Source organism: Panthera onca, chromosome D3, assembly GCF_046562875.1.
Source record: "Panthera onca isolate mPanOnc1 chromosome D3, mPanOnc1 haplotype 2, whole genome shotgun sequence".
In the NCBI taxonomy this organism is placed as follows: Eukaryota; Metazoa; Chordata; class Mammalia; order Carnivora; family Felidae; genus Panthera; species Panthera onca.
The window spans coordinates 29,827,361-29,850,314 of record NC_138350.1 but is presented as its reverse complement, the minus strand read 5'-3'; the positions used below and the strand labels follow the sequence as shown (position 1 = coordinate 29,850,314).

General features: G+C 38.5%; 1 protein-coding gene and 1 long non-coding RNA gene across 2 annotated transcripts in view; one reads left to right on the top strand and one right to left on the bottom strand.

The window, feature by feature from the left end:
- LOC144613852 (uncharacterized) overlaps window positions 1-3,375 on the top strand; it is a 39,279-nt gene extending 35,904 nt beyond the window's left edge. The window contains exon 4 of the long non-coding RNA XR_013551301.2: window positions 3,156-3,375. This is a non-coding gene — a long non-coding RNA (uncharacterized LOC144613852). The remainder of the gene's footprint in view (window positions 1-3,155) is intronic.
- Window positions 1,252-21,020, bottom strand: LOC132674627 (patched domain-containing protein 3-like). Its single transcript, XM_081790852.1, is given in 8 exon segments — window positions 1,252-1,460; window positions 1,463-2,464; window positions 5,278-5,423; window positions 18,955-19,073; window positions 19,956-20,008; window positions 20,011-20,201; window positions 20,203-20,714; window positions 20,919-21,020. Coding segments are annotated over 8 exon segments (2,334 nt in total).
- Window positions 21,021-22,954: the final 1,934 nt, after the last annotated feature.

Genomic DNA, 22,954 nt, shown 5'->3' with positions numbered 1-22,954 from the left:
TCCAGGCATAAACTTCTAACAATGAAACAAAAGGAAAAAATAACTGGAGAGTTATACCTTATGCTTGATTGTATAGACTATAATAAAGATGATAACACTTCCTAATTTAGTGAAGATATTTTATTTATTTATTTTTTAATGTTTATTCATTTTTGAGAGAGAGAGAGAGACACAGCAGAGACAGAGCATGAGCAGGGGAGGGGCAGAGAGCGAGGGAGACACAGAATCTGAAACAGGCTCCAGGCTCTGAGCTGTCAGCACAGAGCCCGACGCGGGGCTTGAACTCATGGACCACGAGATCATGGCCTGAGCCAAAGTCGGATGCTTAATCGAATGAGCCACCCAGGGGCCCCTAGTAAAGATATTTTAATGTAAGACTAATTAATTTTTCTCAGGATATTTTAAGTAACATTTTTATTTATTTTTATTTTTTTCAATATATGGAGTTTATTGTCAAATTGGTTTCCATACAACACCCAGTGCTCATCCCAAAAGGTGCCCTCCTCAATACCCATCACCCACCCTCCCCTCCCTCCTACCCCCCATCAACCCTCAGTTTTAAGTACCATTTTTAAATGGGATTTCCAAGCCAAGGAAACATGCCTTTGTTTTTAGTTTATTGACTATTTCAAGTAGTGTGTTTTTACCAGATTGGATTGTGGCAAGCAGGAATTCTATAATTGGTCTTTGATTTGTTAGTGGATATTCAAATAAACCTTCAAAAAAAGGTTAAGAATACTGGAATAAAAATTAGGCCATGAGCAGCCCCAAATACCATAACAAGAAACATAATCTTAAAAAATGTCCTGAAGATGTATGCTTTAGCTGAAGATAAAACACCCACCCCTATTACTGTTGAAACTGTACTTTGTAACACTGGGTAGCCTAGCAGATACAATGCCTCAATTATTTTTTGGTTTACTGAGGGCTTAGACCTGGAAAAAAATGCGTAAGAAATGTGTGCAGAAAAATCGAAAGAAAACCCTATACAAATGACAAGATTAATCATGGATATGGAATCAAGATTGACATTCCAGAATACCATGAACCCTATTACTCCCACAATCACAGAAGCAATAGCAAAAGTTACCCACAAGGAACACAGTGGATGAGGAATGAACAATAAGGAAACCATGAACATAGCTGAGGATGCAACAATGACATTTCGAACAGTGTTTTTTTTTTTTTTAATTTTTTTTAACATTTATTTATTTTTGAGACTGAGAGAGACAGAGCATGAACAGGGGAGGGTCAGAGAGAGGGAGACACAGGATCTGAAACAGGCTCCAGGCTCTGAGCTGTCAGCACAGAGCCCGATGCAGGGCTCGAACTCACATCCCTCACGGACCACGAGATCATGACCTGAGCTGAAGTCAGCCGCTTAACCGACTGAGCCACCCAGGCGCCCCGAACAGTGTTTTCTAGTATTGCAGTGTAATGATCAAAATATGTGAATGCCGGCTGTACACCATTAGGGGAATTTCACACTTTTCGGCTATGCTTCGTAACTGGAATAACATCATCTTCTTATTGGTTGAAGAAGAAACGCTGATGGTCTGAATGAAGCCCCGGGAAGCAATGATTTCATGTGAAGATGAAATATTAATATCATACATAAAAAGTGTAAAATTTGTTTAAAAACTGGGCAAACTGTTTATGAAAGTATTCTTATCATTTACATCTTGCCCGCTATTTTCCATATATTGCACATACTCTCGTAACCAAAACTCTGTAACATTTTTATCTACATAGTCACTGTTTTCCAAATCTGCCAGACATTTTTCCAGTTTTTGCCTAGCATCTTTATCCCAGTAGTCAAGAGTTTCAGTAACAATAACCATAACCCTGGGGCCATAATCCGAAAAATAGTCTTCTTCTACGTTAAAAAATGGTGTGATGTAGGAATCGTCACTTGCCAAATTTTGAAGGTCTAACCCTTCCTGCACTTGGAAACACCCATATATACTACTAATGATGTACAAAATGTATAGAAGCACTACAAAAAACTTGGACTCAGTGCTTGTGAGAAAAGGGCCAAAATAGTCTCTGAAGAACAAATTCATTGGATGGACATCAGTTTCTTGTTCATCTGGGAGAGAATCACATGGGACACAGCAGGACTTTTTAAATGAAGAACACTTTTGGTCAGGAGTTTCTGGCTTTTTCAACCAGCGTGGACAGACTACTTCTCTTTTACCATCCAGGGCCATAAATGCTCCAAAACAGGTGATGTTATAAAAATAACAAAAGAGCAGGGTTGTTCCTGTATAAGTGCAAAAGTATTGTACGGACCCAAAAGAGGTCATAATCCCTGTATAGAAGGCCAGGACGTTGGTGATAGTGGTGGTTGTAATGGACACTGCCACTTTGGAATAGACACTGGACAGCTGCTGTTTGATGTTATCCATGAGGCTGGTCTTCTGCCAGGCAGAAATCATTATAAACATGTCATCAACCCCAACACGTGTTAAAAAAACAAAGAAACAATTTGCATACATATTAATATCTATGAAAAATTAAACACATAAACTCGAACCATCTTCTTTTTCCATCTCTTAGATCTTATTTGTCTTGCCTGATCTGTGCTTTGATACTACTACTTTCTCTGTCACTTTTCTCTGGTTGCTTCTGAATCCACAACAGAATCCACCCCTTCCTCTGTAATAACTCTGTGCTTTATTCATACTCTTATTATTTGTACATAGCACAGGATACTCTACTCCTACTCTTCATTTAGGGTGTTGTAATGATGAGTCAGGAAACATGTTGTAGGTGTTAGTCGAAGCAGGATTAGCATTGTATCTTTGATTCTACTGGATGACTTGAAAGACCATTTTCTCTCATAAACCATCTTAATGAATGCACAAACACACGAAGCCAACATTCTGTTGCTTAAAATATAAACTGGACTTATCTATTCTACAGTTAGCATCTAACCAGCAATGTTTGCACCTCTCTCAAGATTTCTACTAGAGTTGACACTACTTTCACTCATGTATACCTTTATTCCCATGTATATTGATGCAAACTCAATAAAATAAATAAGGAAATAAACTGCAATAAAATGCTGATCTAATTTCAATTTGGGGGGATCTTGTGCATGGGTTACATGGGAGGGTACTGGGAATTGCAACTTTGCCTCTGATGTTTTACAGGTATGATCAAGAAGATAGAAGAATCTGTATTGACACAAGTCTAAACATTCTGTCATAAACTGCATCCTGACATCCCATGGCTTACCAGCTTTGAGGATTTCACTTGGGCTCAGCAGCACAAAAGGGAAGAATCAGAAGTACTAGGGACCAAGAATGAACTCTTGATATGTATTAGGTATTGAAAAACTAGTTTTATGATTTATAGAAACTTATTCAGAAATTTTCCTTGAACATTTCTTGCTTGAGTTGCTTAAATCTCACACACACACACACACACACACACACACTCCTATGTACACACGGACTATTCAGTGCTGGTTTATATTAAATCAATTATATACACTTTAACTATAGTTGTTTATGGCTGTGGGGAATACTGAGTGGCTAAGCGTGGGTGCGTACTAGGTAGGTGTGTCCTGAAGAGTTAGAGTAAATAAGTTTACATCCAGCAAACAGCTTTTCCACTGTCTCCCCATGGAAACCAAATACTATTCCTTCTAAGTTCCGTATTTTCTAAAATGTAGAATGGATAAAGAATATGTGGTTTATATATACAGTGGAATACTACTTGGCAATGAGAACAAATGAAATCTGGCCATTTGCAGCAACGTGGATGGAACTGGAGGGTATTATGCGAAGTGAAGTAAGTCACGCAGAGAAGGACAGATACCATATGTTTTCACTCATATGTGCATCCTGAGTAACTTCACAGAAGACCACGGGGGAGGGGGGAGGGGAAAAAAGTTACAGAGAGGGAGGGAGGCAAACCATAAGAGACTCTTAAATACTGAGAACAAACTGAAGTTTGATGGGGGGGTGGGGAGAGGGGAAAGCAGGTGATGAGCATTGAGGAGAGCACCTGTTGGAATGAGCACGGGGTGTTGTATGGAAACCAATTTGACAATAAATTATATTTAACAAAAAATAAATAATTCGTATCTCTTCAAATTAAAAAAAATAAAATATAATATAAACACCTTTGTTTTTCATGCTTATTGTCAAATAAATTCTGGAAGTACAAGAAAATGCAGACAAAAAGTGTAAACAACAGTAATTCCACCCTGCATTTTTATGTATATCCATCGAGAATTTGCTCAATACAAATATGCACATATAACTGTATCTCTCTATTTCAAACACCTGGTTTCAATACCAGCATTTTTCATTTAACATTATATATCTACCTCCTTTTGAAGACTGGATATGATTCAAAAGTATTAATATGCTGTGTTTGAGTTGACCAATCCCATGTTGATATGGAATTAAGTTTTCAAAACTTTTCCGTTCTAAATAATGCCGAAGTGAACATACTCGTTCTGCTCTTTGAGTACTTGTCTAATTGTTAAGACAAATTTCTAAAAATGGAATTGCTAAGCCAAAGATATTTGCTGTTTGATGTTTAAATCTTTTGATTTGCTGCAAAATTGGATTTAAAAAAGTGTGTAAGGGGCGCCTGGGTGGCTCAGTCGGTTGAGCATCGGCTTCAGCTCAGGTCACGATCTCATGGTCCATGAGTTCAAGCCCCGCGTCGGGCTCTGTGCTGACAGCTCAGAGCCTAGAGCCTGTTTCGGATTCTGTGTCTCCCTCTCTCTCTGACCCTCTGCCATTCATGCTCTGTCTCTCTCTGTCTCAAAAATAAATAAACGTTAAAGAAAATTTAATAATAAAAAAAAGTGTGTAACAATTTATAATTTTCTCCCAGCAGAATGAGTATTCATTTATATACAACCTTCCTCATATCTTCAATCTTGCTAGTATTTATTAATTTAATAAGAAGACAAGGTATCTCACTTTTGGTTTAATTTGCATCCATTCATTAATTGAGAAGTCAAATTATTTTTTCCCTCTACTTCCAGTGAGGGATGTGTGTGTGTGTGTTTGTGTGTATGTGTGAACTGCCCGTTCATGTCTCTTGTCTGTGTTTTTCCATTTGGGGTACTAGATTTTTCTGCCTCTAAACACACACACTTCAATTTGATTTTCTTCTCTCCTGTCACCTCATTTTGGATCTGTGGAGCCACCTGAATATAATTATTTTGCTTAATCTAACATAAATTCCTTCCCTTATCTACCCCATACCCCCATATATACAATGTGTAGCTTCACATTTGGTTTTACTCACCTAGAATAAGAAATGGTGAATTTGTAACTATGATCACAAATGGCACCCCAATGTACAACATCAGGCCAAAGCCGCTCACCACTGCCAAGGCAGCAGAAATCACTCCCAAGGTTGCAGCCCACATTTTGTTTCATACACGGTCACACCTGTACATTTGGAGGGAAAAATCATGGAATTTGTGGTGGTAGCTTCCACACTGAAATTCGATCAGGTTATAACATTCTCTACTTGGACATCTGTTCAGAAAGCTCTTGGGCAATAATTCCCATACCTGTCTGCTGAAGACCTTTAATTCCCAGGCACTGTCCCAGACCAAGTGGGAAAAAGGGCGGAGGGAACAGAAAAGCTGTGAATCAGTACTTTTACCAAACTTCCTGAGCAATTCTTCTGCAGCTGGGCAAGTACAAATTCACTCACCACCAGTTCAGAGCCATAAAGATATACCAAATACTTCAGATGGTTAATTACACCCTGATCTTCAAAGGGTGTAAATGGAATACAACAGCAAAGGGAGGGCAAGCTCTAGCAGAGAAAGTATCCATATTTAGTGCTCTTTTCACCCACCCTTGACTCCAAGTAGCCATAGATGCAATTCTAAACAGCTCTTGTATTTCAAAACCAGTTCAATATGTATTGTGATTAACAAAATGTATGAAAGTCTCCTCCTAAAACGTTTTCAGGATTCTTGTCTACTGGTGAAGAGGGCTCTAGGAAAGTTGCTAGTAATTACAAAAGAATTAGAAATGTAGTCCATTAAAAAAAAAAAAAGTTTATTTATGGGGCGCCTGGGTGGCTCAGTCAAACAACTGACTTTGGCTCAGGTCATGATCTCATGGTTTGTGGGTTTGAGCCCCATGTTCAGCTCTGTGCTGATGGTTTGGACCTGGGAGCCTGCTTTGGACTTGTCTCCTCTCTCTGTGCCCCTCCCCTGTTCATATTCTCTCTCTCTCTCTCTCTCTCTCTCTCAAATAAATAAATGTTTAAAAAATGTTGTTTACTTATTTATTTTTGAGAGAGAGCACAAGTGGGGGAGAGGCAGAGAGAGAGAGAGAGAGAGAGAGAGAGAGAGAGACTACCAAGCAGGCTCCACACTACCAGTGCAGAGCCTGATGTGGGGCTTGAACCCACAAACAATGAGATTATAACCTGAGCCAAAGTCAGACACTTAACCATCTGAGCCACCCAGGCACCCCTCTAGTCCATTTTTAATAACACAGCCTGTGCCTTTTTCTTTGCTGGACCAAGAAAAATGGGAATATATAGGCAGCATTTTAAAGTATGGATTCAGCACTTTGCCTACCCAATAACCACAATATTACATTTGAAAATATTGACAACCACCTCTGGTTTTATATTTTGCTTTTTTGTTAACTGCTTCAAAACAAATGACTGATACTTGTCTCTAGATATTTTTAGGAGGAGAGAGAAACTAAGTTTGGATGGAAGACTAGGAGAGTCAACTATGGAAATAGAAGCACTGATTCTAATACAGCAACATGACCATGACCTTTAGGCAAGACAACAGTAAAATAGCTAAACTTTCTTATTTTGCAAAAAAATTTCTACACCATGGTTTTATTTATTTATTTTTTTCAACACACCAGCGCTATGAGTTAAACTCAGGGCCCCAAACCAACCACATGTGCAAAATTCCAGAGCAAAAGTAAAATTCCTTGTTAGAATAAAATTTGATTATAGTGAATACTTTCTTAAAACAACAATGTTGGTTTATAGCAGTTTGAAATAAGAAAGTAACAAAGATGAACTTTGAAATCAGAAAGATGAATGAGTTACATATGACATTCCATCTTTCAAGTTTCTGGATTTTTTGGTATAAAATTTTCAGATGATGTAAGGGAGGGAGTGAAGTATATTATTGCCTATAGTGACTTTATTGACTACGTGCTGAGTTGACTTTGTCTAAATGATCTTTACTTTAATGTGCAATAGACAATGGAAGGAAAGATCTTAAGATGGAACACTGTAGGAGTTTGGTGAATACATTTGCAGATATTCCGGTCTCCAAGAAAGTTATTTTTTTTTTTTAAGTTCATTTCTCTTGAGAGAGAGAGAGGCTGACAGAGAGAAACAGAGAGAGAGAATGGCAAGCAGGCTCCACACTGTCAGTGCAGAACACGAAGTGGGGCTCAAACCCATGAACCACGAGATCATGACCTGAGCCAAAGCCTAGAGTCAAGATGCTTAGCTGACAGAGCCACCCAGGCACCCCTGAGGAGGATTTTGTTTTAAGCAGTTTATCAGAATGACCTAGGGAAGTCTTAGAACTTTAGATCTCCTGGAACCTGGCTATGCAGATCCTGATTCAGTAGGTTGGTAGGGAAGCTGTAGAATCTTTATGTCTAAAACTTTCCCCATATGACTCCAGTGCAGGCAGCAAGATGGCCAACCTTCTGAATTTTTTATTTACCTGACAGGGAAGGGCTAAATTAGAACTTATTATTCTTAGACAACAATCTATATGTTTGGTAAGAGATCCACATCTTCCTTCAAAGGTAATGATTTTTCTCATAAGTAAACAACAGTTTACAGTGTATTTGAGAAGGGAAAGATTTTCAAGCTTGTTTCAGAAACGGATCTAATATTTGGTGTAAATGTTGTCATGTCCAAAATGTGAGACAATTTTGAAGGAGACAAGAAGATCAATATACCACTACTTGCTGTAGAATGAGGTTCAGGCCAGAGCATACACTTGAAAAAGTTTGTTCATATGACTTCACAATCAGACAATAAATACGGAACCCTAAAATAGGTGCAAATAAGGGTTCTGTGTGAGGTAAATGCATATGTGCAAGGATAACCTTCATATGTAAGTGTAAATGAGGCAGGATGGGCAATGTCTTAGGGACTGTCTAGGAGGCTGTTGTCCAGACCAGAGATAAGAGATTCTCAGTGATAACAGAGAGGTAGGAGTGGGAGATGTCCTAGGAATTCACAAACACACTCAAAGGAGAATTGGTTTTATTTTAAAGCCTAGAAAAGGCATGTATTGAAGCATCGTGGCAGCAGCTGTGCCTTAAGGATTTCCCTCCTCCCTTTCTTTTTCTCCTTGGACATGCTCCAACTAACTTAGCAAGATGGGAAGCAGGAAGAGAAGGGATAGAAGAGGGCTGGCGAGCCAACAGAATGGGGGAAGATATTTGCAAATGACATATAACATAAAGGCTTATTATCCAAAATCTATAAAGAACTTACCAAACTCAACACCTGAAATAATCCAGTGAAGAAATAACCAGAAGACATGATTAGACCAAAGAAGGCATCCAGATGGCCAACAGACACATGAAAAGATACTCAACGTCACTCATCATCAGGGAAATACAAATCAAAATCACAGTGAGATACCACCTCACACCAGAGTGGCTAAAATTAACAACTCAGGAAACAACAGATGCTGGCAAGGATGTGGAGAAATGGGAACCCTCTTGCACTGTGGTGGGAATGCAAACCCTCTTGCACTGTGGGTGGGAATGCACAACTGGTGCAGCTGCTCTGGAAAACAATGTATCCAAAGGATACGGGAGTGCTGATTCATGGGGGCACATGAACCCCAATGTTTATAGCAGTGCTATCAACAATATCCAAAATACAGAAAGAGCCCAAATGTCCATCAACTGATGAATGGATAAAGAAGATGTGGTTTATGGGGCGCCTGTGTGGCTCAGTCGGTTAAGCGGCCGACTTCGGCTCAGGTCATGATCTCGCAGTCCGTGAGTCCGAGCCCCGCGTCGGGCTCTGTGCTGACAGCTCAGAGGCTGCAGCCTGTTTCAGATTCTCTGTCTCCCTCTCTCTCTGACCCTCCCCCATTCATGCTCTGTCTCTCTCTGTCTCAAAAATAAATAAATAAAAGGTTAAAAAATTACAAAAAAAACAAGAAGATGTGGTTTATATATACAATGGAACACTACTTCGAAATGAGAAAGAATGAAATATTGCCATTTGCAACTACATGGATGGAACTAGAGGGTATTATGCTAAGCAAAATTAGTCAGAGAAAGACAAATATCATGTGACTTCACTCATATGAGGACTTTAATATACAAAACAGATGAACATAAGGGAAGGGAAGCAAAAATAATACAAAAACAGGGAAAGGGACAAAACATAAGAGACTCTTAAATATGGAGAACAAACAGAGGGTTACTGTTGTAGGAGGAGTTGTGGGAGGGGGGATGGGCTAAATGGGTAAGAGCATTAAAAAATCTACTTCTGAAATCACTGTTGCACTATATGCTAACTAACTTGGATGTAAATTTTCAAAAATAAATTAAATTTTAAAAATTTAAAAAAGAAGATGTGGTTTATATATACAATGAAATACTACTTGGCAATGAGAAAGAATGAAATCTTGCCATTTGCAACAACATGGATAGAACTGGAGGGTATTATGCTAAGTGAAATAAGTCAGTCAGAGAAAGACAGATATCATATGTTTTCACTCATAAGTCGAATCTGAGAAACTTAACAGACGTCCATGAGGGAAGGGAAGAGTAAAAAATCATTTCAAACAGAGAGGGAGGCAAACCATAAGAGACTCTTAAATACAGAGAACTGAGGCTTGATTTGGGGGGGTGAGGTGAGGGGAAAATTGGTAATGGGCATTGAGGAGGGCACTTGTTGGGATGAGCACTGGGTGTTATATGTCAGCGAAGAATCACAGGAATCTACCCTGAAACCAAGAGCACACTGTGTCCACTGTATGTTAGCTAACTTGACAATAAATTATATTCAGGAAAAAAAAAAGAAGAAGAGAACTGGTAAGCTCCTTTATCCCCATTAAGGGCTATCCCATGCAGCGTGCTCTAGCAAAGGGTGCTGAAGGGCACCTTAACTTTAAATCAAGTTACCAATTTTGTTTATTACATGGACATGGACATGGACATTTTAACTCTGACTGGAGGATTTTGTCCTACCTGCTAATGACCACAAAAGTCACATAGCCTGTCTGAGCTTTCATGGGGCAGAGGAAGATCTTGCTCTTACCCACAAAACTTAAAGGGAAAAAAGGGAGACAAAAATAAAGTTGCATTATCTTTATACCTCATGAGTCCTATATGTTTCATATGATGGTTACATAAACATAAAGTCTTCAAAGACAAATAAATATAAATAATTTTCTAGGGGTGTCTGGCTGGCTCAGTTGGTTAAGCATCCAACTCTTAGTTTTGGCTCAGGTCACGATCTCCTGGTTTGTGAGTTCAAGCCCTGTGTCGGGCTCTGCTCTGACAGCGCAGAGCCTGCTTGGGATTCTTTCTCTCCCTCTCTCTCTCTGCCTCTCCTCTGCTCACTGAACCATGCTCTCTCTTTCAAATTAGATATTTAAAAAATCATTTTCTAATTGCCTTCAGTATAAGATTTTCTGTACTACTGTCCATAATTATTAGTAAAGATAAGCAAGAATTGATATAAATGTGTATCTTCAGAACCAACTACCTAGTAGGAAAGTTTTGTCAAGCCAATTGTTGGTACCTTGGAGATTCCACACTAGGTTAACATTATTTTTATACTCTAATGACTTTAACAAGACTGAATTTGGTCTTTTTTTCCTTCCCATCCTTCCTCCCCTATTTTCTCCCTCCCTCCCTCTCACCCTTCCTTCTTAGTTTTTTGATTTTGTTTGTTTTCTAGGGAATGTGGTCTTTCTTTCCAAAATAACAAAGTTGCGAGGCAGTTTATTAACTCTAACGAGATACCCATCATGGTTAACTCCCTCTACCTACTGGGGCCTTATGTTTCTCTACCTTAAAATCTAGAGAGTTGAATTATATCATCTGTTCCCAAACCTACCTATAAAGGAGAATCAATTAAAGACATTTTTGAAATATAGATTTTCAGACTGAAACCCCAGAGACTTGATTCAATAGGTGGCTTCAGAATAAGTAGGTGTAGAGTCCTCTCTGGAACTCTGCTGTGAGAATCACTAAATTAATATATTCTATGGGGTTACTTCTACAACTAAATACTGGTGTTTGCTGATATTTTCAATATTTTAGCTTTCTGATTACAAGAGCTCAAACTAATCCTAATGCCTAGATAACAATTTTTAAGTGCTTAACAAGGTAAACCCCACATCCGAACAATGGGGACACCCAAGTCAATTAAATTAGAGATTAATTTTTTATATAGTTAAAAGTACTAGTTCAAATTTATACAGAAATAAGGACTTGTTTAATACTATCAGCATATCTGCTTCCAAATGGAACAATTACTCACAATTGGCTCAATATGTAAAGTAAAAAACATATGCCAAATCAAACAAAACTGGCCATAATTTCTTTATTTGTTTTTACTATTCCATCTGATTGCACACTATTGCTAATGGGGGGTGGGGAGAAAAGAAAGTTTAAAAAGTAAGAGTTTAGTGCTGGATATCAGCAAAACATGGCATAGGAATTTCCCAAGTCTCATCCCGACAAAGAAATATAGAAAAACGGGCATATATTTTCAGAATTCTGTGAACTCTGGAAAGCAGTCAAAAGCTTACAGCAACTAAGCAAGCGCTAAATGAAAGAAAATCAGGGGAGTACTTCAAAATAGTTGGAATGTTTTGTAGTGATTTTACATGCCCTGTCTCCCTCTCCAGTGTGATAGTAGTCTTAAAGTGGCAGTGATCATAATGTGACAGATGTGTTAAAGTGGCCCCAGTCCCAAACTGTCCCTAAGACAGCAGGGATCTTAAAGTGGTAACAGCTCATGTTACCATGATGGAGCCATTTCCCTGTTTTTGGAGGAAGCAGAGCAGAGATTATTCCTAAAATATTTTATATGTCTGTTCTAACCTATTTGGGGGCTACCTGAAGGACTGATGCAAGGCACTCCTCTGTTTTGTCTAACTCAAAACTCAGGTTGAGAAAGCTGGAAACCCCACAAGTTGAATTAACAAACCTCATGTGCATAGAGCAAAAGATTATAGCTCAAAAATACAAAAGACTGCCTATGGAAAAAGATGAGGAGCATTTCTCTGGGAATTTAGGATATTAAAAAGCACTCAGTTATACTGGGGAATTTAGAAAATTACCCAGGGCAAGATGTATGCTCAGAAAAGACCTAAGAAGACCCTAAGCTTTCACCTAGGGCTGATCCCTACAGTGTAAGCCTTGGTAAGTGTTGGAGGTTCCAGGCACAGAACCATTTTGCAAACACTGGGAGAGCTCCTGGTATCCAAGGAAATCTATGTCAAAACACTAGCTAAGGTACAGAAACTTCAGTGACCACAAAAAACAATAATTACAGTCTTTCAATAATAGTTTCGGAAAATCACAAAGAAAATGGACCACTAATCTTAAATAAACACATAGGAAAACAACAGAAAACCCTGGGGAAGGTGGAATCTGATTTCCAGTTAGCCAAATGTCCAGTTTTCTACACAACCACCACCACCACCAATAACAAATCACAAGGTATATAAAGATAGAGGAGAGTGTGGTTCAAAATATGTGTGAAACAAAATAAATAGAAATCATCCTTGAGGAAAGACAGAGCTAGGACTTACTAGACAAAGACTATAAACGCTTTTCTAAATATGCTTACAGAACTAAAGAAGATCTCTGACAAGGAAATAAGAAAAACAATGTATGAGCAAAATAATATAAAGAGGTAGAAATTTTTTAAAGGAACCAAACAGAAATTCTGGAACTGAAAAATACAATAACTGAAATGACAGAACACAAACCCAAAAACACTAGATGCATTCAACAGCAGGTCTAATAGGCAGAAGAATCAGTGAACTGAAAATAGGACAATTGAAATGTATGGAGTCTAAGAGACACAAAGAAAAAAGGATGAAGAAAAGTGAGAAGAACCTCAGAGATCTGTGGGTCTACCAGCCAGTAGATCAACATACACATTATGGGAGTTCCAGGAGAGAGAGAAAAGGAGGCAGGAAGAATATTTAAAGAAATAATGGCTGAAAACTTCCCAAATTTGGTAGAAGATATGAAGCTACAAATCCAATAAGCTTAATGAAGTTCAAATAGGATGAACTCAAAGAGACCCAGACTGAGAACATGATAATCAAATCATTGAAAGCCAAAGTCAAAGAGAGTCTTGGAAGCACTGAGAGAGGAGAAACTCACCAAATATAAGGGACCCTTAATAAGTGTAAAAGCTGATTGCTTATTAGAAACCATGGAGGCAAGGAGACAATGGGATATTTGTAGTGCTTAAAGAAAAAAAAACATCAACTAAAATTCTGTATTCATCAAAACTGTCCTTCAAAAATGAAGGAGAAATTAAGACATTCCAGATAAACAAGAGCTAAGCAGGCTTGTTAATTAGACCTGCCCTATATGAGATGGTAAAAGGAATCCTTCTGGCTGAATAGAAAGAACAATAAAAAGTAATGCTAAGTCATATGAGGAAACATAGGTCTTGGTCAAGTATAACAGCAAGTATTATTATATTTTTGGTTTATAATCCTACATTTTATTACCTACAGAATTTAGAACATAAAAATAATTATAACTCTGTTATTGGGCATAGAGTGTACAAAGACATAATTTGTGACAACAACAACATAAAGAGTGGGGGACAGAGGTGTATAGAAGCAGCACATTTGTGTGTTTTTGAAGTTAAGTTGGTATCAGTTTAATGTAGATTGTTTTAAACTTAGAATTATATGAATCTCCATGGTAACCATAAAGAAAATCTCACAAAATCATTGTAAAAGGAAATGAGAAGAGAATCAAACAACTCATTAGAAAAATAGAAACTAAACATAGAAAAAGGGATAATGGATGAAGTGAGGGACAAAAAAACTGTATGATACACAGAATACAAATAGCAAAATAGCAGAAGTCCTTCCTTGTCAGAAGTTATTTTAAATGTAAATGGATTAAACTCTTGAATAAAAGGGTAGAAATTGACAGAATGGATAAAATAACATGATTCAACTATATGCTGTCTACAAGAGACTCATTATAGATCCAAAGACATAAATAGATTGAAAGCTAAAGGATGGAGAAAGATATTCCATATAAATATAACCAAAGGAGGGCAGGATTGAATATACTTCTATAAGACGAAATAGATTTTATTTTAAAAACTGTTAAAAGAGACAAAGAAGGGCATTTTATATTGATAAAAAGAACAATTCATCAAGAAGATTCATCTACAAACATACATGCACTGCCAATAGAGACCCAAAAATGAAACAAATATTAACAGACTGGTAGACAGAAATAGATGGAGAATTCAATATGCCACTTTCAATAATGTATAAGACATCTAGGCCAATAATCTATAAGGAAACAGAAGAAATGGACAACACTAAATAAATTAGACCTTACAGAGATATATACAACACTCAACCCAATGATAGAAGAATATACATTATTCTCAAGTGAACATGAAACATTCTCTGGAATAGATCATATGTTAGGTCACAAAACAAGTCTGAAAATGTAAAAATATTGAAATTACCCAATGTATCTTTTTAACCAACAATGGAATGAAGCTACAAATCAATAATAGAGGGAAAACTGGATAATTCAAAATGTATGGAAATTAAGCAACTCACTATCAAATAACCAATGGGTCAAAGAATAAATCACAAGGGAAATTAGAAAATACTTAGCAACAAATGAAAATAAAGACACAGCAAAATATAACTTACAGGATATAGCAACACCAGTGCTCATTGGTAAATTTATACTACATTAAAAAAGAAAAAAAGGGGCGCCTGGGTGGCGCAGTCGGTTAAGCGTCCGACTTCAGCCAGGTCACGATCTCGCGGTCCGTGAGTTCGAGCCCCACGTCAGGCTCTGGGCTGATGGCTCGGAGCCTGGAGCCTGTTTCCGATTCTGTGTCTCCCTCTCTCTCTGCCCCTCCCCCGTTCATGCTCTGTCTCTCTCTGTCCCAAAAATAAATAAAAAACGTTGAAAAAAAAATTAAAAAAAAAAAAAAAAGAAAAAAAAAGGTCTTCAATCACCTTACGGTACTAGACATATCGCAGAAATAGAAACAAAATAAAACAAAACAAAACCCAAAGCTAACAAGGAAGGAAATGAAAAGATTAGAATAGAGATATATGCAATTGAGACTAGAAAAACAATGGAGAGAACCAACAAAGCCAAAAATTGATTATTTAAAAAGATCAACAAATTGATAAACTCTTATCTAGAGTGACAAAGAAAAAAGAAGACAGAAATAACTAAATCAGATATGAAATTGAAGACATTACTACTAACCTTAGAGAAATATGAAGGATTATAAAAGAACACTATACGGTTGTCTGGGTGGCTCAGTTGGTTGAGCTCCGACTTTGTCTCAGGTCATGATCTCACGATTGATGGTTTTGAGCCCTGCATGGGGCTCACTGCTATCAGTGCAGAGCCCACTTTGGATCCTCTGCCCCCACTCCCTGCCACCTCTCTCCCTCTCGTGCACTCTCTCTCAAAAATAAATAAACATTAAAAAAATAAAGAATACTATAAACAACTTATGCCAACAAACTATATGAAATGCACAAATTTCTAGAAACACATAAATGACCTAAACTGACTCAAGATGAAATAGAAAATCTCAACAGACATTGAATAAGTAAAAAGACTGAATCAGTAATCAAAAACCACCCAAAAACAAAAGTCCAAGACCAGATGGCTTCACTGGTAAATTTTACTAAACATGTAAAGAAGAAGTAACACCGATCCTTCTCAAGTCCTTCCAAAAAGTTGAAAAGGAAGAAACACTCTCTAACTCATTCTATGAGACCAACATTACACTGATACCAATCCCAGACAAAGATTACAAGAAGAAAACTATAGATCAATATCTTATAAATGTAGATTCAAATGTCCTTAATAATATTCTGCAAACCCAATTCAATAGCATGTTAAAAAGATTATACATCATTACCAACTAGGATTTATCCCAGGAATGCAAGACTGGTTCAACATGGGAAAAATCAATCAAGTGACATATCACACTAATAGAACAAAGGATAAAATCTACATGATCATCTCAATATATGCAAAAAAGGCATTTGACAAAATCCAACACCCAATTATGATTAAAAAAAAAAAAACCTCAAAAACAAGGAATAGAAAGGAACTTCCTCAAAATGATAGGGACCATTATAAGAACTGAATATCTAACAATATAATCCAAAGTGAAAGCTGAAAGATTTCCCTTCAAAATCAGGAACAAGATAAAGATGCCCACTTTCACCAATGACACTTGACATTGAAGTGGAAGTGCTTTCCAGAGGAATTAAATAAGAAATGGAAATAAAAGGAATCCAAATTGGAAATGAAGAAGTATAACTATCCCTTTTCACAGATTACATGATTCTATATATGAAAATTCCCAAGAAACCACAATAAAACTAATAGAGATAATAAACAAATTGAGCACAGCTGCAGGATACAAGATCAACACACAAATACCAGTTGTGTTTCTACATACGTGCAATGAACAATCCAAAAATGAAATGAAAAAAGCAATTCCATTTAGTGTCTAAAAGAATAAAATATTTAGAAATAAATTTAACCAAGGAGGTGAAAGACGGAAAGCTACAAAAATCTAGTGAAAGAAACTAAAGAAGACCTAAGTTAATGGAAATGCAACCTTAGTTCACAGGGAGGAAGACAGTATTGTTAAAATGTTAATCTCACTTAAAACAACCTACAGATTCAACACAATCTTTATCAAAATTTCAGTGACCTTCCCCCCACCCCAGAAATGGAAAAGTCAACCCTCAAATTCATATGGAATTGCAAGGAGTCCTAGATATCCAAAATAATCATGAAAAAGACGATAAAAATTGGAGGGCTGAGATTTCCAGATTTCAAAACTCATAACAAAGCCACAGGAATCAAAACATTGTGGTACTGGCACATCAACAGACATGTAGGCTCATGGCATATAATTTAGAGTCCAGAAATAAACCCACACATCTACAACCAATTGATTGTTTACAAGGATGCCAAGTCCAATCAACTGGGAAAGAATAGTCTGTTCATCACATGGGACTTGGAAAACTGGATTTCCAGCAATCAACATGGAAGCATGGATTTCCACATGGATTTCCATGCACAAGAATGAAGTTAAACCCCTACTCACCTACATATAAAGGGCTAAAACCATAAAACTCTTAGAAGGAAACACAGGGCAAATGTGCATGACATTGAACTTGTCAATGGATTCTTAGATATAAGTATAAGTAGCAAAAGAAAAAAATAAGATAAAGTGGATTTCATCAAAATTAAAAACTCTTGTGCATTAAAGACATTATCAAGAAAGTGAAGAGACAATACACAGAGTGGGAGAAAATATTTATAAATCATATATCTGATAAAGGTTTAATATTTAAAACATACAAAATACTGAGGTGTCTGGGTGGTTCAGTCAGTTGACTTCAGCTTCAGCTCAGGTCATGATCTCATGGTTTGTGGGTTCACGCCCCGCATCAGGCTCTGTGCTGGCAGCGTGGAGCCTGATTGGGATTCTCTCTCTCTCCTCTCTTTCTGACCCTCCCCCATTCATACTTCTCTCTCGAAATAAAAAAAAATAAATAAACTTAAAACCAAATATACAAAGTACTCACCAACAATAGGACTCAAAAACAAAAAGACAACCAAATTAAAAAATGGGCAAAGGACTTGCATAGACATTTCTCCAAAGATGTACATATGGCCAATAAACACATGAAAAGATACTTAAGATCATTAGTAATTAGGGAAATGTAAATCAAACCACACTTTGTCACTATTAAGTTGACTATTATCAATAAAACAAAAAACAAGTGTTGGTGAGGATGCGGAGAAATTGGAACCTTTATACGTTGCTGGTAGGATTTGGCGGTTCTTCAAAGAACTGAACATAGAATTATCACTCCACCCACCAATTCCATTCCCAGGTATATACTGAAAATAATTGAAAACAGGAGCTCAAGAAAATATTTGTACATCAATGTTCATTGCAGCAGTATTCACAAAAGCCAAAAAATGGAAACATTCCAAGTGCCCATCAACAGTTAAGTGTATAAAAAAACAGTGCTGTATGTATATGGTGAAATACCAGTCATAAAAATGAATGAAGTTTTGATACATGCTAGGATATAGAGGAACCTTGAAAACATTATGCCAAGTGAAATAAGCCAGTCACAAAAGTACAAATATTGTGTGATTCCACTTGTATGAAATCTCTAGAATAAGCAAATTCATAGAGACAGAAAGTAGATGAAGGTTAGCCGGGACAGGGGGGAGGCCATGGAGAGTTACTGCCTAAGTTATACAGTTTCTGTTTGGGGAGATGGAAAGATTTAGAAACAGACAGTTGTAGGGCGCCTGAGTGGCTCATTAAGCGTCCGACTTTGGCTCAGGTCATGATCTCCCGGTTTGTGGGTTCGAGCCCCGCGGCAGGCTATGTGCTGACAGCTCAGAGCCTGGAGCCTGCTTCCAATTCTGTCTCCTTCTCTCTCCGCCCCTCCCTCACTTGTGCTCTGTCTCTCTCTGTCTATCAAAAATAAATAAACGTAGAAACATAAAAATGAAAAAAAAAAGATAGTTGTGATGGTTGCACAACAGTGTGAATGTAATTAATGCCACTGAAATATACACTTAAAAATGATTAGAATGGCATATTTTATATCAGTTATATGTATTTGGCCACCCAAAAATATCTGTTAAAAAGAGTTAAGAAACAATGAAACCATTTTACCTGTAGCATATGATTGCAAATAATATGATTAGAAGGTATGCCAAGTGAAACAAAGGGATCACTGTCATCAAAGTTGCTTCAAGTTCCAGTTGTGTAGAAATTGATGTAAAGTAGACCACCTGCCACAAAAGTTTAGTCAAGTAAATAACTTTTCATTCCAATATTTGTGTGAGTTACAAACACTATTGAAACACTATAGCTTACTGATTGAAACATGTTAAGATTAAGTAAAAGATCAAAATATGTGAATCGTGATTTTAGAATAAAGATTAAGATAGGTGTGCTTCTTCCCACAAATCTGTGGCACGCTTTCCAAAGTTTCTTTCAGAAACCCAAGGTTTAAACCTCCTGAATACACAAAATCTGAGATCTACCTAAGATTGTGAAACAATTCATAATTACAGAAATTGTGGCTTTTTCTAACATTTTAGTAGGTCGTTGTCTTTTACTATTTTAATTTCATCGATATTTCAGAAGGATCTGGTATTTTTCCAATAGTTGTCTCACTTTGACCAGGCTTATTCACAACTATTAGTTACAGAATAGCTAGCATGTGCCTGGCACTAGGCTATATAACTTACTTGGTAAACAGTGAGCTAATTCTCTTTTCAATAATACCATGGAACTTCTTAAAAGTTTGTTGCTTTTATTCAAATGAACCCCAAACACATTTCAGAGGGTTCCCCCGAAGAGCAAAGACTTTAAGGATTTTAAAGTAATTTGACTGGAAAACCTGATGAGCAATGTCTGCACTGAGCAGACCTACCTTAAGGATGTAGGATTTGTGTTTTCCACCAGAATATTATTAAGGATTTATGCTGTGTGGCATCCTTTGGTGTGTGAGATTAAGGAAGTTGGATTAAGTGCCAAACAGAGTAGAGCACTCCCAGCTGCAAGTCAAGGACTCCAACAAATAATCCAGGAGTGCTACTACTTGGAAAACGTGTTCTTACCCCTCCCACCTTCTCCTGGTCTCCCTATAAAACTCAGCCACCAGATACCTGGATCCTCTTTGAGGCCAGACTCTTTTCAATGTTGCTAAATTGGTTCAGAAATGGGTCAACCATTTCTTACCACGTTCGTTGTCCTCTCCATCCTCAGTTTTCAAGTAGTAGAGCAGCCTCACGGCTTTGGCTTCCAGGAGTAACTGGTTCATTCCCATCCTCTCACCTAAGAAGGTTCCTCCAATGGTGCCAGCCAGGTAGATGGGCTGACCGGTGTGGTTGTAGATTGGGAAAGTGACATTTCAGGTCGAGGTCCCTGTTCATCTGCCAGGCATACAGGAGTGGGTTGGAAGGCACGCAGAGACCCTGGTGCTTGGCACACACCTGATTGTAGTGGATCTGGGTTCCGTTTTCCCCCCTCGCATACAGATCCTGGATCACGTCATCCACTTTACTAACTTCTGATAAGATTGCTGGTTCTAGCAGGGAGGTGGTGTTGGAGACCGTTAGAATACAAGCGAAATTGACCTCGGTGCTCTTCCTGGAGATGGAGAAGCGGTAAGAGTTGGCGGTGAAGCGTTCCTGCACAAAGCGCCGCTCAGCCTTGGCTGGGCTCCCTATTGGGGTGTACTCCTTGAGGTTTTCTTCTACATCCTTGGGCAGGTAAATCAAACCGGTGCCCAGAGTGGCCGTCAGCACCATGGGCACCAGCAGGAAGATCCAGGGGTGCGCGCCCACTTCGCATCCCAGCCTTCGGAAGAGGCAGGAGAGAGGCGCCTCCAGGCAGTCGGTATGGCAACGGGGTCCCTCGGACACCTAGTTTTCCGACGGTGATGCGGGCAGCGAGGAATCCCCCCTCACTGACACCAGATGTGAATGGGGCGCCCCAGCGGGCTCTGGCAACTGCCCCGAAGCCCAGGTCATCTCGGGTTCCTGTTTTCCACCGAAGAACTGCTCTGACTCGTGCTTAGAGGCCGGGAGCGGCTCTGAGCCCGGCCCTGCCTTGGGTTGCCCCCTCGCCTCCGACCTGGGCTCCGGCTCCTCCGCTGGGGGCTCCCACTCCGCCGGCGCCTCCGCCTCTGGCCAGGCCTCTGGCGCCACCTTGCAGGGATGAAGGCTCATTTCCGGGAAGGAAAGGCCAGGGTCTCAAACGTGACAGATTAGAAAGCAGCCACTGGACCGAGCGCCTGTCTCCGCCCCACACGACGGTTTCCTGGAGAAATTCTGCGGAAATCTGTTTGAGTTCTGGCGGCTCGCGCCCGGATCCCGGAGGCTTCCGTTGGGGAGCAGGTGTTTTGACTCATAGCCCATCCAGCCCCAAATTTGTCTGTGGTGTGCCTGATGCTCCCAGGAAGTTAGTACACAAACACTACTTAACGGTAAGATGCGTGCCTCTTCTACAAGACTTACACACACACACACACACACACACACACACACACACACGTGGTGTCACCTTTCCGGGGAGCATCCAGTAACACAGTTCTCGGGTAAGGTGAACCTCGTACCCCTGGTTTAGTGATTCTTTTTGCTAACTACAAACGTAACATATATTCTTCTTGTAAAAAGTTAGAAGTAAATAAGTGGGCTGAAAAGTGGGTATTTATCTTGGATCTATTCCACCCGCAGTTCCCAGGATGGAGGGACCCCTGTGTTCATGTCACCGTTTTTACTAAAACCTTTACCCACCTTTTAACATGCACGCAACTGAGAGGCAGGTCTTCAGCGGTTCTTAAGAATTATGAAAATTGCTTGCCATGTTTTTCATGGTTGGTAGTCACCTAATATTATTGTGATTGTGTTTTTATGTGGGTAGGTCTAGCGTTTTAATGAAATCTCCAGATTGTAAGCGTACCAAGTCCAAGAGTTTAAGAAAGATATCTTTAACAGTATTTTCAAGGAGAAAGAAATAGGAGATTTTGTTAAGTTGCCTCTCCAGAAAGTCATTGTTTAAGACCGACCTTATTAAAATAACCACAAGATGGCACCCGTTTTCTATTTTCAAAGTTATGGTAAAGGAAACTGAAGATTCCTTCTCTCTTTCGTCTGTGTTTCCAAGTCCTAATTATAGCTACATCTTGAGTTCATCGCTGGTGTGCTATAAAGCTAGTGGCTTCTGTATCACATTTAAAGTCTGTAGATAGAGGAACTGACCTGAGAATTCCATTTGTTGAACCATGTCTACATTATGGAGAGAATGGCTCAGCTGTTCTCCTAAACATTTAAGAGGAAATGGTAGGGTGAAGGTGTTCACAAGTACTCTATAATGTACACATCCAAACACAGGGCCTCTTCCTGCCCATCTTTATAAAGTATTTCTCTAGCACAACATCAGTGTGTGTTTTTCACCTCAAAACACAAGTACATTTCTACAATTTCTCCTAAATCAGGCACTGTGAAGTGCGAACAAATTCTATAGTAAAATATGTACCCTGGGATTTGATTTTATCTAGTTTCTTAATTATAGATTATTGATTCCAGATTATTTTATTAATCTCGTTATCTAGATTACTAATGTTTGTGCGGGTCTAGAATGTCAATCAAAAATACCACTGTTAGTTATTTTCCACCAGTTTTCCTGTATCATTTCATAAAAGGAATGTAGCATTTCCAAAATGAGCTCATTGCCTATTTTTGAGTTATAAAAGCCTGAAAGGCTCTGAAAGATTGTTTTCAGAACTCTACATTTCTCCAGGTGAAGCTGTCACATGGCCTAGAAGTGACATGGCTTCTAATTAAGGAAGTCTCTAAAGGCTCTTCCTTTCAATTCAGGAAGACCCTCTGGCCTTCAATTTGAGAATGGTGTCTACTGTGTCAGGATAGGATTCTCCATACTTCAGAAAATGCCTTTTGTATGAGGAGAGGATGGGTATTGGGAATTCAAGAATATAGTTTAGAACTTAAAATTTTATCTAGTCTACTTCTTCTCCACCTTCAGTCTAGATAAAATGAAGCAGACAAAGCATTCCTTTTATCTTCTATCACCATGTAGATTCCATTTCCTTCTGTTCCCCAGTCCTTCTCAAGCAGCCCCTGTGCTCCATTTTTTTTCTCTT